We start from the raw sequence: 15,183 nt of genomic DNA on the forward strand, positions 1-15,183 counted from the left end.
CCAGCCAAGAGTTCTACACCTATGCGTGACACTGGCTGTCGGATGGCAGGTTCCATCTAGGGGCAAAGCCAAAGTAATTACAAAACACATGTAAGTTTTCCTAAAATTGGTATTCTTGTTAATTTTGGACCAAGCTGAATTTAAAATTTTAAATCTCATACGTGGACATATGGTTTCTAGACTTGCCTATATAATTAATTTGAAGAATAAAAATTCCAGGTTATTATGATATAAACTATTAACAGGTTATAATCAATCATTCCAGAATCATCACAGGCACCAAGAGCAAAAAATTTGCTTTACATCTAAAAAAGGCATTGATACTACAGCCTGATCTCAGGGTTTAGTACTAGATTATTATTTACTGCTATTATTATTGGTATTTATTTGCAAACAGCTTAAGAGGAGCTAGCCTTGTTCTTGTGAAAGACTGTGTCCTGTCAAGTCTGGTATAAAATTGTGACGGTTTGACGGGGGGAGGGTTCTGGTGGCAGGAGAGGGGATTTGCCCCCTGTGACTTCCCTGTTTTTGGAACTGGGTCAGACCCGGTTCTGGCCACCAGATCGGACTCCCATCCCCCTCGGGGTTTAAGCCAGTTGGTGCCTCTGTGAATTGCCCTATTTAAGCTGGGATGAAGGAACTGGAAAACGTGCTTTGCCCAGGAGGAGGGAGAGGAGGAGGGCGCTGCCCCCGCTACCCGGCTCCCGGCCGGGGGCTGCCCGTGCTGGGCCGGCATCACCCGCTGAGGATGGCAGCGGCGGAGCCGCTTGGGGAACTTGTGGAGAGCCCCGCTCCCGGGGTGCCCACTGGGCCGAGTTCCCCCAGAGAGGACTGAGATCCAAGAGAAACGGCCACACCGACACCAGGTCAGTGAAGATGGAATGGGACGAGGTGCTGGAGCTGAGTTTCTCCTGCAACCGGTGGCGAGACGGCAGCGACCTCCTGGTGCCAGGATGGACCTGGTGGAGCAAAGACCCACTCGCAGCCCATGGAGAAGCCACATTGGAGAGGAGATGCCGGAGCCTGAGGATGGTCGTGGAGCATGGGACGCATGACAAGGTAGAGACGCATCTAGAGTCCGTGGGACAACCCACGCTGGAGCCACAACTCCCTAAGAATCCGAGACTGTGGTAAAGCCGGCACTGGAGCGATCCGATGGGGAAGGATTGCATCCAGCGGGTGGGACTCACGCTGGAGAAGTCTGTGGATTTTTCCTTGTGAGTAGGGGATCCACTGGAGCAAGGGAAAATGGTGTAAGGACTCCTCCTCCTTTAAGAAAGGAGCAGCAGTAACAACATGGATGAACTGACCCGCACTGCCCCATTCCCTGTGCCCCTGCGCCACCAGGGGGAGGTAGAGCTGGGAAGAAAAGGAAAGGTGGGGGGAGGTGTTGTTTTAAGATCTGGCCTTGTTTTCTCTTTATCCTCTCAAGTAACTGGTTTTGTTTCCCTTTGTCCTTTTAAGCAACTGTTAATAAATTGCTTTGCTTTGCTTTAAGAAAGCCGAGTCTGTTTTGCCCGGGACCATGGTGGGTGGGTGCTCCCTCTGTTCTTGTCTCAACCCTCCGTCCCTTTATTATATTTTTCTCCTCTCCACTTCACTGGGGAAGGAGTGAGCGAGCGGCTGTGTGCAGTTTAGTGCCGGATCGGCCTAAACCATAACAAAAATCCACACTTCTCACACTAGGGCTGAATTAGGAAACGCAAGACAGCCTCAGCTTCCCAAAGCTGAAATAGTGAGAAGAAAACAGGTTGTTACCAAAAATTTTGTTTGATAATTCTCTTGTGAACTACCAGCAAGTGACAAGGATTTTTGGATGTACATACACTCGCAAAGATCTACCCACCTTTGCTGTAGCTGTTGTACTCCTGCCTAAAGCACGGGCTATCATTCCAATAAGCATTCCGAAGGTTAACAGACATTTCTTGTGTAGTTGTGGCATCAATATCTGCTACACGAGTTCCCCAAATAAAGAGTGAAAGTGCGTTTGCTGTTTATTTTTCACCACTGAAACTTTTTAATCTTTTCTAAAAGTACGTTTTAGCTAACCACCAGGAGAAAAATGACTTTGTGAAAGTGGACTAAGACCAAGACTTACGCCTGAGATCCTGCAGAAAGCATTCTTGAGCTACTCAAAAAGAAAACGAACCGCTTCTTTAGCTTTGTTACTTTTTTGCTTTAAGATTTTCAGTTAGTGGCTGTGATTTCATCAGCAAACTCTCCTGTACAGCTTCCCTACATAACCGAGGGCAACAGAAAGAACTAGAGAACCCTGCACTCAGCAATTTTACAAAGAAATAAGGAGACAGCGCAAAAGGCACGTTCCAACTCGCTTCGCTGTTACACCACGACTATTCTGGAATTAGAGCAGGCTGCTACAATCACTTCTTGCCTTCCTACTTTCTGAAACTTTAGTCCTGATGCCAGTGGCTACGTTTACCTTGCGCGCGTGGGGAAACCATTCAACACCTCTGGTGCTAGCACTAACAGGGGCAAAATTCCTATTTATGTCCGAGGCTCGGGTTTTCGGGTTAGCAAAGGTACACTGGTCCTATGGCCATGTCTGTCTGGCACAGGGCACTTTGCTGAAAGAAAGAACTCCAAGTTTCACATTCAGTGTCAAAAAGCAAACTGAATACTCCAACTGCTCATTTTGTTTCTGTTAACACCTGGGAATCAGCCATTTCTAGGTCCCTCTTTTCTGGTATTTTTCTTCAGAATACTGTTAGCTTTTTTGTCTGCACATTTCTGGAGGATAAACTGCAATTATACAATTTACCCGCTCATCTTTCAGAATGGAGACAAACCCTCTGCTCACATGCCTGAAGACACTGCCCGAGTTTTAAGAGTCCTTTCAGCAGGAAGCTTGAGAAAGAAGCACAGCTGCCATGGATGGGAGTGCAAAGTATTTTCCTACTATTTTAATTTTTACACTGATAATGCCAGGAGAAGATTTCACTGTTCTCTTTGTCTCAAAGTGGTTAACTGAGTGCACTGCAAGTGCTAAACTTCCATTCAAATTCTTTATTCCTCCTCTGCAAGCACAGAGAGTTCAGTTTCACAGCTCAAAGTGTTGCCACACCTTGCTCCAAAGTGGTCATATATTCGCTTTTTTCCCCCTCCTCTCCATTGAACGGAAAGATTAAGGGATCGCTTTTGTTTTCTGAAGTGTAATTTGCAGTGCTAAAACTTGCTTTATTTCAGTGCAGTAAGAAAAAAAAAAAAAAATCATATTCTGAACAGGCTTACCACTTGTTTCTAGAAATTCACTTTCTAATCCCACTTGCTAGAAACAAGTAGGATGCTGTACACCAGAAGGGCAGCAGGGAACATACAGAGTTAAACAACTTGAAAATCATTTCAGCACATTTTGAGAGAGAGAGCAGAGTGTCTAAAGCAAATTATCATTAGTCAGGGATTTGAATTTTAAGTAATGCTGATTTAATGCAACAGATCTGCGCTTCTCTACACTACGTGTTTCGGTTGTTTGACAGCCCAGGAGCAGAAGTAACTCCACTGAGAACAGCTAGAATTAAAAAGTGATACGGTAGCAATGATACAATAGATAATATCCATAATATTTACTAATATCAGTAATATTTGTTTCCCAACTTTCTAATTCCCATGTGAAATACGATGGATCTCTTGAAGAAAAACCTAGTACATAAACAAAGATGTCAAAGATGAAGAACCCTTGCTGTCACCATCTGAGTTTAAATACTAATTATTCTCTCTGGTAAAAATTCCCAGGGCATGATCTCTTGATGCAGTGGGAAAGTTTCCATACTTAAAGGCTCTCTTAAAGTACCACCTCAGCTCGGAGGTCAAGAGAGATCCACTACTGGGTATTCCAAACTGGCCCAATACTCGACTCATCGCAATATAGACTTGTTAAAAAAAATAAAATCAATAAAGTAAAAGGGAAGTCATCAGAATAACAACAAACTGTGATCTACTCTTTCAGATTTTTTCAAGATGAAGTTAGAGAAATCATTAGAAATAATAAGCTTGTTCTGAAAGGGGAATGTGAAATAAAGGTCATAGCCAAAGGTGCCACTTGAGAATTTCTGGGTTGACAGGCTGACAAAAAACGCCTTTCTGTTTATAGCGGAGAAGAAAAATCCCAATGCAGTTGCACAGTAGAGTCTGCAAAAAGTAACTTTAGTCATTACCCACAACATACGGCACACTTGTGCTTTCAGGGAGTAGTTTATTTCTATTTGAAGATCCCCTTTCGTCCAGCACTTAAAGGGGCTACAGGAAAGCTGGAGAGGGGCTTTGGACAAGGGTGTGTAGTGATAGGACACGGGGTAATGGCTTTAAACTGAAAGAGGGGAGATTTCGATGGGATTTAAGGAAGAAATTCTTCCCTCTGAGGGTGGGGAGGCACTGGACCAGGTTGCCCAGAGAAGCTGTGGCTGCCCCATCCCTGGCAGTGTTCCAGGCCAGGCTGGATGAGGCTTTGGGCAACCTGGTGTAGTGGAGGGTGTCCCTGCCCATGGCAGGGGGGTTGGAACTGGATGATCTTTGAGGTCCCTTCCAACCCAAACCATTCCGTGATTCTATGATTCCTCAAGGAAAACGTAGGTCTGGGTATGTCAGACAGACGTTGTCTCAGTCCAAGATAAAGGCATCTTCCTTCCCACTGGGCAGGCTCTACCTTACGAGATATGCCGGGGCAGATTTATGCAGGCAGCCTTGTGAGCAGGACACGGGCTGGAGAAACAAGAAACCTCCAGCCTTGGGAGCCTGTGAAACAGGAGCCTCATGCACAGACAACCCGTGCAAAGGAAGGACTCCAACTTCCAGGGACTCACATTCTCTTGCTGAATCACCTGGTGCTGCAAATTTGAACAAGGCTACGTGAGGAACACACAAGGAAACTGCGAGAGGTACACATGCACTCATAAGGACATAGGTGCAAGAAAAATGGGAGTGTAGGGAAAAATTTCAGCTTTAAACCAGTAGGCATGTACTAGAAGGACACGGATTATGGAGGGCATATTCTAACATTTTATTAGTTAGCAAAATTTTCATGTATATTGGAAATTTCCAAGAGCATGCTGTAAGAAAACTCTTCTAAAATTCAGCATCTATGGAACGAAATTTGTAATTCTGGCCATTTATCTTATTTTCCCTATCTATTACTGCTGCCCTTATTTGTTGCATCATGCAGATCAGAAAAACAAGACATCCTCAAGGCAGGGCTATCTCCTTCCATTTGGAAAATACCTGGCACACCTCTCCAGCCACTGCATTTATAAGCAGTTTACCTAATCAGGCTGGAAAAGTCTGTTGAACTTTTCAGACACTGCTCGATACGGTCATCGCAGAGTGTCAGCTAAGACACACAACGGTTCTAAGAGGTAAGAAAAAAATGCAAATCCCACTAATAGAGACAAGCACAGCAAACACACAGCCCTATTTAAACAGGCAAGATCCTCCACTTTCTTCTACACAGAGACTAAAAATTACGCCGTTGCTTTTCAGAAATTTACCTATGATTTTCTCTTCGAGTTAATGTGGGAATTATCTTCCACTACCATTCCAAAAGCACTGTCGGCAAGCTGCGAAAGAGCAAAAGCATTTTTCCTGTTGATGGAAATTAAACCAAACCACTTCTAACTTCAGAATCTCCAATATCAGAGGTCACACGGAAAAGCGGTTAGTGGAACATGATCGTGCAGAGATGTCAGAAACTTCTAAAGGCAGTTCAAATTTACTGCGACTTGCAAAACACTACACAAGCACACTACTCACTTGTTTTGAAGGACAGTGCTCATTCTTCTCATCTGTCATCTTCCCACTCTTGGGTGCCCTTCTTGGTTGCTTGATGCTGGTTTTTATAGCAGGCCGGCACACATAATTCTCGAGGTTCTTGGGAGGCTTCTTCGTTCGCTTTGCTTGAAGACCAATCTTCAGTTTCAAGTTCCCCTCTGAAAAGTTTGTTTCTTTCACTGAAAATTGTTGCTGCGCATCAGTCAGAGCCTCGTTCTTCCCATTCTCCGTACTGCTCCCCTCCCGATTCTTCTTCTTACTGTCGTCTTCTTCCTTGGTGCAACCTTCTAGCTCTGCTTCTCCTTTTCCCACCAACGTGCCAATGTTTACTACAGAGGGGCTTTTCCCAGAAAACCCTTCAGAATCAGAACCCAAGCCTAACATAGCAGTATTCCGAGGGTCCATCACAGGCGGAATATATGCCTTTGGGTAATTTTAGGGAAGATTTAGAGAGATATGTTCCACAGAAGATCTGTTCTACTACTGGCAGCCAGCATCTTTTACTCTGAAGAAGAAAAAGACAGACAGAAGTAAAAGAAATGAAATTACTATTAAAAACAATGAAAAAGGAAATAATCGCATTTCAGACAAGCACAATTATGCAGCTCATCTTCCAAAACATCGACCCTTCCTGTGACCTACTACAAAAATACAGTTTATCTGTAAAATCACTTTTAGACAATAGGTGAAAATCAAAAGTATGTGACTATTATAATATGATTTCCAGTTCCTCCACAGGACACTTCAAGTGATAGTTAAGGCTTTTAATATTGATCATCAAAATAACCTTCCTTATTTAAAAGCAGAGCCCAGCTACTCCTAGTGCTGCCACTCTTAGCCTGGACCCACTGGAACAGCTCCATCTAAGGAATGACGCAGCTAGTGAACCTATGACAAAGCATCCAAAACCCAGAGACAATCCAATTTTCATCATCTGAGCCACCAGGGAAGTTGAGTTTAACCCAAGTATGCACTGGTTTCCAAACATGCCAAAGAATCTGCTTTCTAGTTAAGGACTTTCCACAATTCAGGAAGAAGGACGGAAGAACAGAAAAAAGATCCCAAACAACCCCACCACATACAATTGGTACTTCCTGGAGCACAGGAACAGAAAAGTCCACACTTCTACCATCAGAGACACCACTATGTAGATAGAACTGACCTATTTATCCTAAGATATTAGAAGGAACTTTTTCACCTTAACTGCCCTAAGAACTACAGCAGAAGTTGATTGGAATCACCTTGCTAACCCAAGAGGTTCAGACCCCTGACCAGCAGACCACTGGCCCAGTGCGCCAGGACAGAGCCATAAGCTGCTGTTCCCCCCTACCAAAGAACACACAAAATCCATGAGCCCCATTATGTTTTCATCCATGGAAACAAAAATCATCATAGAAAGAATCTGGAGAAGGTACAAACATGGTGCATCGGTAACTACCAAACAGGACAAATCACAGGTGACAAAGGAGAAGCCAAACATCTGCACTTCGGTACAGTCAGATATTCAGGGTGATGTAAGAGAAAGGACCCAGTTTACAGAACTTGGGACTTGACGATCAGCAGCCCTCAAAAGGACTCTGTGCACAGGATGAACAGGGACTCCTGGGGAAACATGCCAGCCAGAAGGACATGCACAATCCTTGAGGCGTACCGAAAAGGTACCAGGTCTTTTTGGCACTGCTACGGCAGCACATGGTCCCTGTGCCCCTCTGCCCCGTGGGTACGGTGCACCGAACCGCTCCACGTCAAACCCTGCTTAGCCTGAGCAGCAGCTCAGGAGAGAAGTTCTCCTTTGTCAAGTTCCAGGAGCCAAACCAGAATAATGCAGGTGGATGTTAATGGTTTTAGGGGCATTCTAAGCAGAAAGTGTGTAAATACCTTAGCCAGTTTTGAAGATTAACTATGACAGCAGCAGGTCTGAAAAAAATATCAACATAGTGAACCGAGCATCACAGGAACTAAACCAGCACAATTTCCTGTTCTTCCACACAGTTAAGGCTAAACTGTAAGGCAGCTACAAAAAGATTTCAGTGCTTTCAGTGAACTTCCAAACAAGTTTCAATGGCTTCCAAAGGGTTTCAATGAGCTCAGCAATTATCTATGACACTTGGCCTCCTGGCAGGCCAGCACAGGCACGCTGGAGCCCCCCAGCACCCAGCAGGTCCCGAAGCCACGTGTCTCTTGTTCAGACAGTAATTAGAAAACCAGCAGCGAGGAGGTGGTATCTCGAGGTGGCTCAGTAAACACCAGCACTGTATGAAAAGGGGGAAGGACAAGGAATGTGAAAGGCGATACTGGGAGAGGACTAAGGCGACTGCTGCGGACACAGGTTGGAAGTCAGACACCAAATCCTGGCGGGGACAGAGGACACGCTGCTGAGAACACAAAATGCAAACCCCGAGAAGGCTCGGCTTCACTGGGTCTGCTCGTAGAGAAAACAGTTACTGGAACATGTCCTCTGCACATGAACAACAGGGACTTCCACTCGCAGCTATGACTTCTCAACTAAGAACAGCCTGAAAAATCAAAAACGGTATTACTACTCAGAGGGCCAGAGGTTATTAGATACAAATCTGAACTGCACAATTAGAAAAAAATGGGGTAGAAAGCAAGTCAGTGGCAGCGCGTAGATCAAGACCCAACGCTCAGGCCAGCAGGCCATACCGTGGCACCGAAAACGGGCTTTTTCCTACACACCGATGTGCCAAGGAAAACTGGCCAGCAGTAAAACACTTCTAAGCTAATGCATGAACTTTTATTATTCAAGTTCAAGGCAAGGAGAGAATCCTACAGGCCATGGTGCAACTCTCAAATCTATTTTCACACCAATGCTTCCTTCTCTAGTGACTACGGTGCAGAACAGCTACACCACTTCAGTCATTATCTTACAATTAAAATGAGTTAATAAGTTTACAATCTGAAACCAAATTAAGTTGAAACAGCACCATCTACACTGCTGCATTTAGCTCCATGTTTACCTAATGGCAAGACTTTAATTAAAGTAATTACATTCAGACACTGACCTGAGAAACTCCAAGATCAAGGCAAAGCGCACACTGAGATCTGAAGGAGAACAACTGTGTGAAAATCCTATTCCGTGATACCGCAGAACCAGTAACTATCCCAGGAACAAAGTCACAGAAGCGACGGCTCCCATGAACACACGGCAGGTTGTTTTGTTCATCCAGTAATTCCTCTCTGGGCCCGTGACAAAAATGCTAGTCCTGGACCTAACCCTCGTTTTGCCTCTGTCACTGCAACCTTCTCTCTGCCTCTCCAGTTACCCCACTCTAATCCACAGAAAGCGTGCCTGCCAATTTGATCATTTCCATAACCATGGACTGACCAGATCTTATCCCTCTGAATCCCAAGAATGCTTTTTCCTCCCTACCTCGTCAAGTCCAAGCTTCCTCTCCTTGTCTTCAAGAACTGTTCTTGGTTCTTCCCTTGTTCCCGTTCCTCAGTGCTTTCTGTTTCAGTAGTGACAACCATTAGATGTGGTATTTTGTGGGTTTTTAACTTTTTTTTAAGTGCCACTTTCTCTGTGCTACTCTTCACACCTCGTACACCCTGCTAGCACTGGTCTACGGGATCTGTACTCTTCTTGCACGTTGTGCCTTAAAATCTCCTTGTGGATGTCAATGCAAATGAGCAGCCAAATGATGACAGTCACGGTTCAGAGGCAGCTGTAAAACTTTGCATGAATTTACCCTGAAAACTCCAATGATTTGGTACTTCCAAGACCTAGGACTATCATATTTACCCATATGATGGAAGGTACGTATCTGTGTCTCTGGTTTCCACGTTTGTTCTAATAATTTGCAAGTCTGCTTTAATTATACTACAGGCTTCTTCAGGTCAGAAAAATGGACTACGGACTGGCAGGTGTCCGCTTCGATGATACCGATCCCGGAGAGCTTTGCATGTCTCCATTACAAGGACCTTTACAAGAAAAGTGCTACATCCACCTGGTGTGCCCAGTAAGATTCACAGGGAATTAAGGCAGTGGAGCCCGTGCTCACGATTAAGTACTTTCTAAGCTCGCACGCTGTCATTTACTCACGCCGCTCCGTAACTTCTGGGACTGGAAAGTGCCGCTACGATCCAGCAGCAACGGCGTTCTGCACCAGGCCAAAAACTCCGCTCAGCAATTCCTCCCACTGCTCACATCTTGCAGACCCACGGCAGGTCTTTCCAAAGCAACATCAACATTTTTTATTTAAATACATTTTTTGAGGAAAGAAACTGCCATTTCTCTGGGGCCTCTATTCCACGACGACGTTTTGCAACAACCCTCACCCACGGGATCTCATGCTAACACAAACTTTGCCAGATTAAGAACCATCCAGCACCACGTGTCTACACGGCCTTACAACTCATGATGGAGACATGTCCTGACCACCTCATGAAGAAGCAAAACACATCCAGCTTCCAGTCTCTCATCCAGTAGATTTTGTAGATCTCAAATCCCTCCTGTAGTTGTTCTTCCCCAGAAAGATTAATCAGGAAACATCTTAATACGCGTTTTGACACGTGCTACCTAGAACTAAATGGTGTTCATTACTGATTTTCTACTGCCATATACAGTTTTAATACCTCTTATTCATTCTTATTCCCCTGTTGACACATCCAAAGCCCTTTCTGCCCATCATCTGCTAAGATTTCTGTTCTTCTGATCCCCTGCTTTTCCAGAAAAAACAACAAGATGTGACTTATACTGTCAGCTCCCAGATATGGTCCCTCCTGCCTTCTTAGCAATATTAAATGAGGTTGTTTTTTTTTTTTTCCTCTGCCCAATTTACTAAGTCACCTTCATTTCTGCTGCTGCTTTTGTTGATGAAAATATATTGTGATTTTCTATTTGGAAGGTATTTTCTTTTTGGTTCTTTCCATTGCCTCAGCTCCAGGGGACACTAAAAAAATTCAGCTGAGTATCTGAAACCCCAGAATACTACTAGTAACTCTACAGCCTCCCACAATCCCTTCCGATATTCCTTGTTGTCTTCCTTCTGCTACAGAAGACAGCTGCCACACTCCAAAGTTCCTTCTCAAAAGGAGAATAAAACGTGCCATAAAAACGCCACTGTTTCTCCACATCGCATACCCGAGCAGCAACACAGACCACCGGAGTCACTGGAACAGGAGTGCAAGCACCCCGGGTTGCCTATGGGGTATTTCTTCACGGTTTAGAGGCAGAGCCACTTCTCAGAAATCGAGTTACTGTTTGTGTTACAGGAGGGGGCGAGCACCGTTATTTCACAAGTAGAATCTGTTGGACGTGGTTTTGACAGCCATAAAATAACAGAGTACCTGTGCTGTCAGGAAGAACATTCTGCAGAAGTGTTCGTGGAAAGGGCAGTACGGGCCACGTGTCGGGAGAGCACGTGGCAGCAGGACACTGATTTTGGGGGAAGAAAGGCCGAGGGCAGACACAAGGACACTTGGAGAGCATGCTCCATCCCGAAGAAAACTCTGCAAGCAGATACACAGCTTCTTCTGACATCTTAATCTTACTTCTTCTGATGCCTTGACTGAAAAGCTTGGAGACAGGAGACTGAATTTTGACTTCCCTGATCATTTGGTTGTTTTGCTATTCATGTGCAAATTAATATGAAATTGCTAAACACTGCATAACAAAACCCAAAGGTTCAGTTAGCCTTATGCTGTTCCTCCCAACCCTAGCCAATACTGTTTGCCTAAGGAAAAGTACAAAAAATCCAATGTATGCTGTGGTAATTCTGCTAAAGTATTCTCCCAGCCTCTAAATTTGTGATTCAGGAACTTCCTGAGAGGTATGTCTCTACGTCTAATGCCTTTCAATGGATTTTTCTGAACAAAAAACTCTGTTATTTATAGCCACATAGTAAAAGTGCAAGGTCCTGCACGTAGGTTGGGGCAATCCCAAGCACAAGGACAGGCTGGGCAGAGAATGGATGGAGATCAGCCCAGAGGAGAAGGACTTGGGAGTGTTGGGTGATGAGAAGCTCACCATGAGCCGGCACCGTGCGCTGGCAGCCCAGAAAGCCAACCGTGTCCTGGGCTGCACCCAGAGCAGCGTGGGCAGCAGGGCGAGGGAGGGGATTCTGCCCCTCTGCTCTGCTCTCCTGAGACCCCCTGCAGTGCTGCCTTCAGCTCTGGGGGCCCCAACAGCAGAAGGACACGGAGCTGCTGGAGTGGGTCCAGAGGAGGCCACGGAGATGATCCAAGGGCTGGAGCACCTCTGCTCTGGAGACAGGCTGATAGAGTTGGGGCTGTTCAGCCTGGAGAAGAGAAGACTCCGGGGAGACCTTCCAGCACCTTCCAGTGCCTAAAGGGGCTCCAAGAAAGCTGGAGAGGGGCTTTGGACACGGGGGTGTAGTGACAGGACAAGAAGTAATGCATTTAGACCAAAAGAGGGGAGATTTCAATTAGATCTAAGGAAGAAATTCTTCCCTCTGAGGGTGGTGAGGCACTGGACCAGGTTGCCCAGAGAAGCTGTGGCTGCCCCATCCCTGGCAGTGTTCCAGGCCAGGTTGGATGAGGCTTGGAGCAACCTGGTGTAGTGGAGGGTGTCCCTGCCCATGGCAGGGGGGTTGGAACTGGATGATCTCTGAGGTCCCTTACAACCCAAACCATGCTGTGATTCTATGAAAAGATAATGTAAGGGACATGGTAAACCAGTATTTCACCTTTAACTCCTGATATAAAGCACAGGAAATGCCTGTGGTTATGCCAAAAATACCCCAGTGCTCGGACAGCCACACACAACACGTGAGCCATGCTGCACAACAGCGAGTGCCGTGATACGGAAAATTAGAACAAACACAGATTTTGCTTTCACAGAATAATGACATTAGATCTGCATATCAGATTTTTTTTTTCCTTTTTGAAAGCTGTTTGATGAAACACATGACCTCACTGGACTGGAAGAAATGTGTCCACCATGGCAAAAGTCGACCTCTTGCCAATGGCAGCACAAATTAATTTTTTTCTCAAAAAAGTCAAGAATCCATTTGACAACAATACTTATTTAAAAACAACTGTGATTCAGTAACTATACGTGCTATTTCCATTTTTCTCTTGTGACAACAGCAGTATAATTTATATGAATTAGCCTGTCTCTTGCACCAAGTGCTTAAACTGCTTGTTGTATCCTAAAGGACAGTTTAAACTTCTGAAAACAACTGAAAACAGTTTCGTAAATCATGACTCAAATTATTTTACTGTTCATTATCATTCAAACATCAAGTGCTCTTTAGATGACTATTGACTGTCTGTAGCAATCAAATGTAACTAAAGTCCAAAAAGAAGTTATGATAATTTTGTCTTTAAAACCAAGATGTACTTAGGCCCCCTTAAAATAATAATTAAAAAAAAATCTGGCTTCTACAGCTTAGAAAAGCTAGTGAAGCCTACATTTTCGAGCAAGAATAGTTCTTAAGAACTCAAGTAGGCAGACAGATGATGATTTTAGAGCCCATCTCTACCCATATGTTCAACCAGCTGCTAGAACTTCCCCGTTCATGCAGAGGCAGCAGCACCAGGGATGGTCTCAAGGTCCCCAAGAATGACCACGTGAAACACGAGTCTCTCAGGATTCACCCCAAACCACCTCCAGGCTCCCACGTTCTTGGAAAACATTGCCTTTGCAGGTGCAATCCACGCTCAGGCAAGGAAGACAATCGAATTAAACAATGAAAGATGCAAAAGAGGCACACTGCTCCTGAAAATGGAAACTATGTCCATGTAAATGTGTGAATGCAAAGCCACAGATTTTTGCCACATGTCCAGCCTGCAGTCCCTGCTCCCCAAAACTCCAACGAGGCTGGAAAGCCAGTGTAAGGAGCCACTATCTCAAGCTTCCCGTACCGGCTCCCGACAACACACAGCTACTGGGAGAGTGAATGTGTGTCCTCGGGCCATCCGATGGAAACCCACATTCCAAGGAGTTTCTCATCCTCTGCTGGGCAATTAACAGGGTGAAGGAACCACAAACCAAGGGTGAAAAACACAAGTTAGAAAGCCGGGAGACGATCTAAGAGAAAGATGACGACAGGAACACGTTTTGGCTTCCGATCTGAGCGAGGGGTAAGGCTACACGAGGCTCAACCACCTGACCCCCAGTGACCCACCGTAAAACTAACCCCGGACTACAACCCCGCAACAGTAAAATTTCAGAAGTACGATTTCGAGGAGAGGACTGCAAGCAGCACAGTCCACAAGCCACCGACCTAAGCTAGCCAACATCTCAGCAAGCGAGAAAAAATAATCAAACCTGCCAGAGAGACCCCGGCCCCCAGCGCCTCAGCCTGCCCGGCGCCCCCGCCCCGCCGCCTCCCCCCACGGAAGGGGCGCGCTTCCCACCCCCCGCTCCCCAAAAATCGAAGTTTCGGGGATGCGGAGCCTTGCGCGCAGACCCCATCACCGGGACACTTCCTGAAGGCCGACCCTGCCGGCGAGGGCCTCCCCGGGGAGCCCGCGCCCCCCGGCCCCCGCCGCGGCGGCGGGACAGCTGTCAGGTGACGCCGCCCGCCGCTCCCGCGGGGCCCGGCGCAGCGCGGCTGTCAGCTCCGGCTCCCCCCGCCCCCGCGGGGCGCGGGCCCCGCTCCGGGCGTCCCGCCGGCGCACGGCCCCCGGGCGGGCACGGCTGCTGTCACCGCGGCCCCCCGGAGCCCCCCGCCCCCCCTCCCGGCGCGGGCCCGGCTGTCAGGGATCCCCCGCCCCCCCTCCCGGCGCGGGCCCGGCTGTCACGTTTCCCCCTCCCCGCTTCGCGCACGGGCCCCGCCGGGGCCCCTCGGCTCCGCTTCGGCTGCGGGCCCTGCCGCGGCCTCCCGCGCCCGCCCGCCGCCGGCGGGGATCCCCCGCTCCCGCCGCAGCACGCCCCGCCGCCGGGGATGCCCCGCGCACGGAGCCCGAGGCGGCTCGCGGCGGAGGTGCGGGGCAGCGCGCGCCGCGGCGGCGGGGCGGGGCGGCCCCCGCGGCGGCTCCCCGGCCGGGCTCCCCTCCCCCCGGGCTCCGGGCCTGAGGCGGTCCCAGTCCCCGCCCGCCCGCCGCCCGCTCGCCCGCCCGCCCGCTCCTCACCGTGTCAGCGACAGCACGGCCGGGGCCGAGGACGGGCTCCTCCGCGCCGCATCTTCGCGGCCGCCCGCGCGGACGGGGCCAGGGCGGGACCCGGACCGACCGGCCGCCGCTCCGGCCCTGCTCCGAGCCGAGGCAGCGAAACCAAAATGGCGGCGGCTCCTGCTCCACCGCGAGCGAGCGCCCGGCGCCCCGCCTGCCCCGCGCGCGGCCCCGCCCCCGCGCGGCCACACCCCTCCGCGCTAGCCCCGCCCCCAGCGCGCGCGAGCGCCGCTAGCCCAGCGGTGGGCGGGGCCCGCGCCGCCTTGGCCCCGCGCGGCACCCGTAGCGGCCGCGCGGCCCGTCGCG

The 15,183-nt window shown here is 48.1% G+C and overlaps 1 protein-coding gene across 1 annotated transcript in view; it reads right to left on the bottom strand.

Moving 5' to 3' along the window:
• ASH1L (ASH1 like histone lysine methyltransferase) overlaps positions 1-14,891 on the bottom strand; it is a 60,212-nt gene extending 45,321 nt beyond the window's left edge. The window contains exons 1-2 of the mRNA XM_086628283.1: positions 14,839-14,891; positions 5,761-6,283 (exon numbers count right to left, since the gene is read on the bottom strand). Coding sequence (XP_086484409.1) covers positions 5,761-6,183 — 423 coding nt within the window. The 5' untranslated portion in view covers positions 6,184-6,283; positions 14,839-14,891. The remainder of the gene's footprint in view (positions 1-5,760; positions 6,284-14,838) is intronic.
• Between the last annotated feature and the right edge of the window lie 292 nt (positions 14,892-15,183).

This window comes from Tauraco erythrolophus, chromosome 30 (assembly GCF_009769465.1).
Source record: "Tauraco erythrolophus isolate bTauEry1 chromosome 30, bTauEry1.pri, whole genome shotgun sequence".
In the NCBI taxonomy this organism is placed as follows: domain Eukaryota; kingdom Metazoa; phylum Chordata; class Aves; order Musophagiformes; family Musophagidae; genus Tauraco; species Tauraco erythrolophus.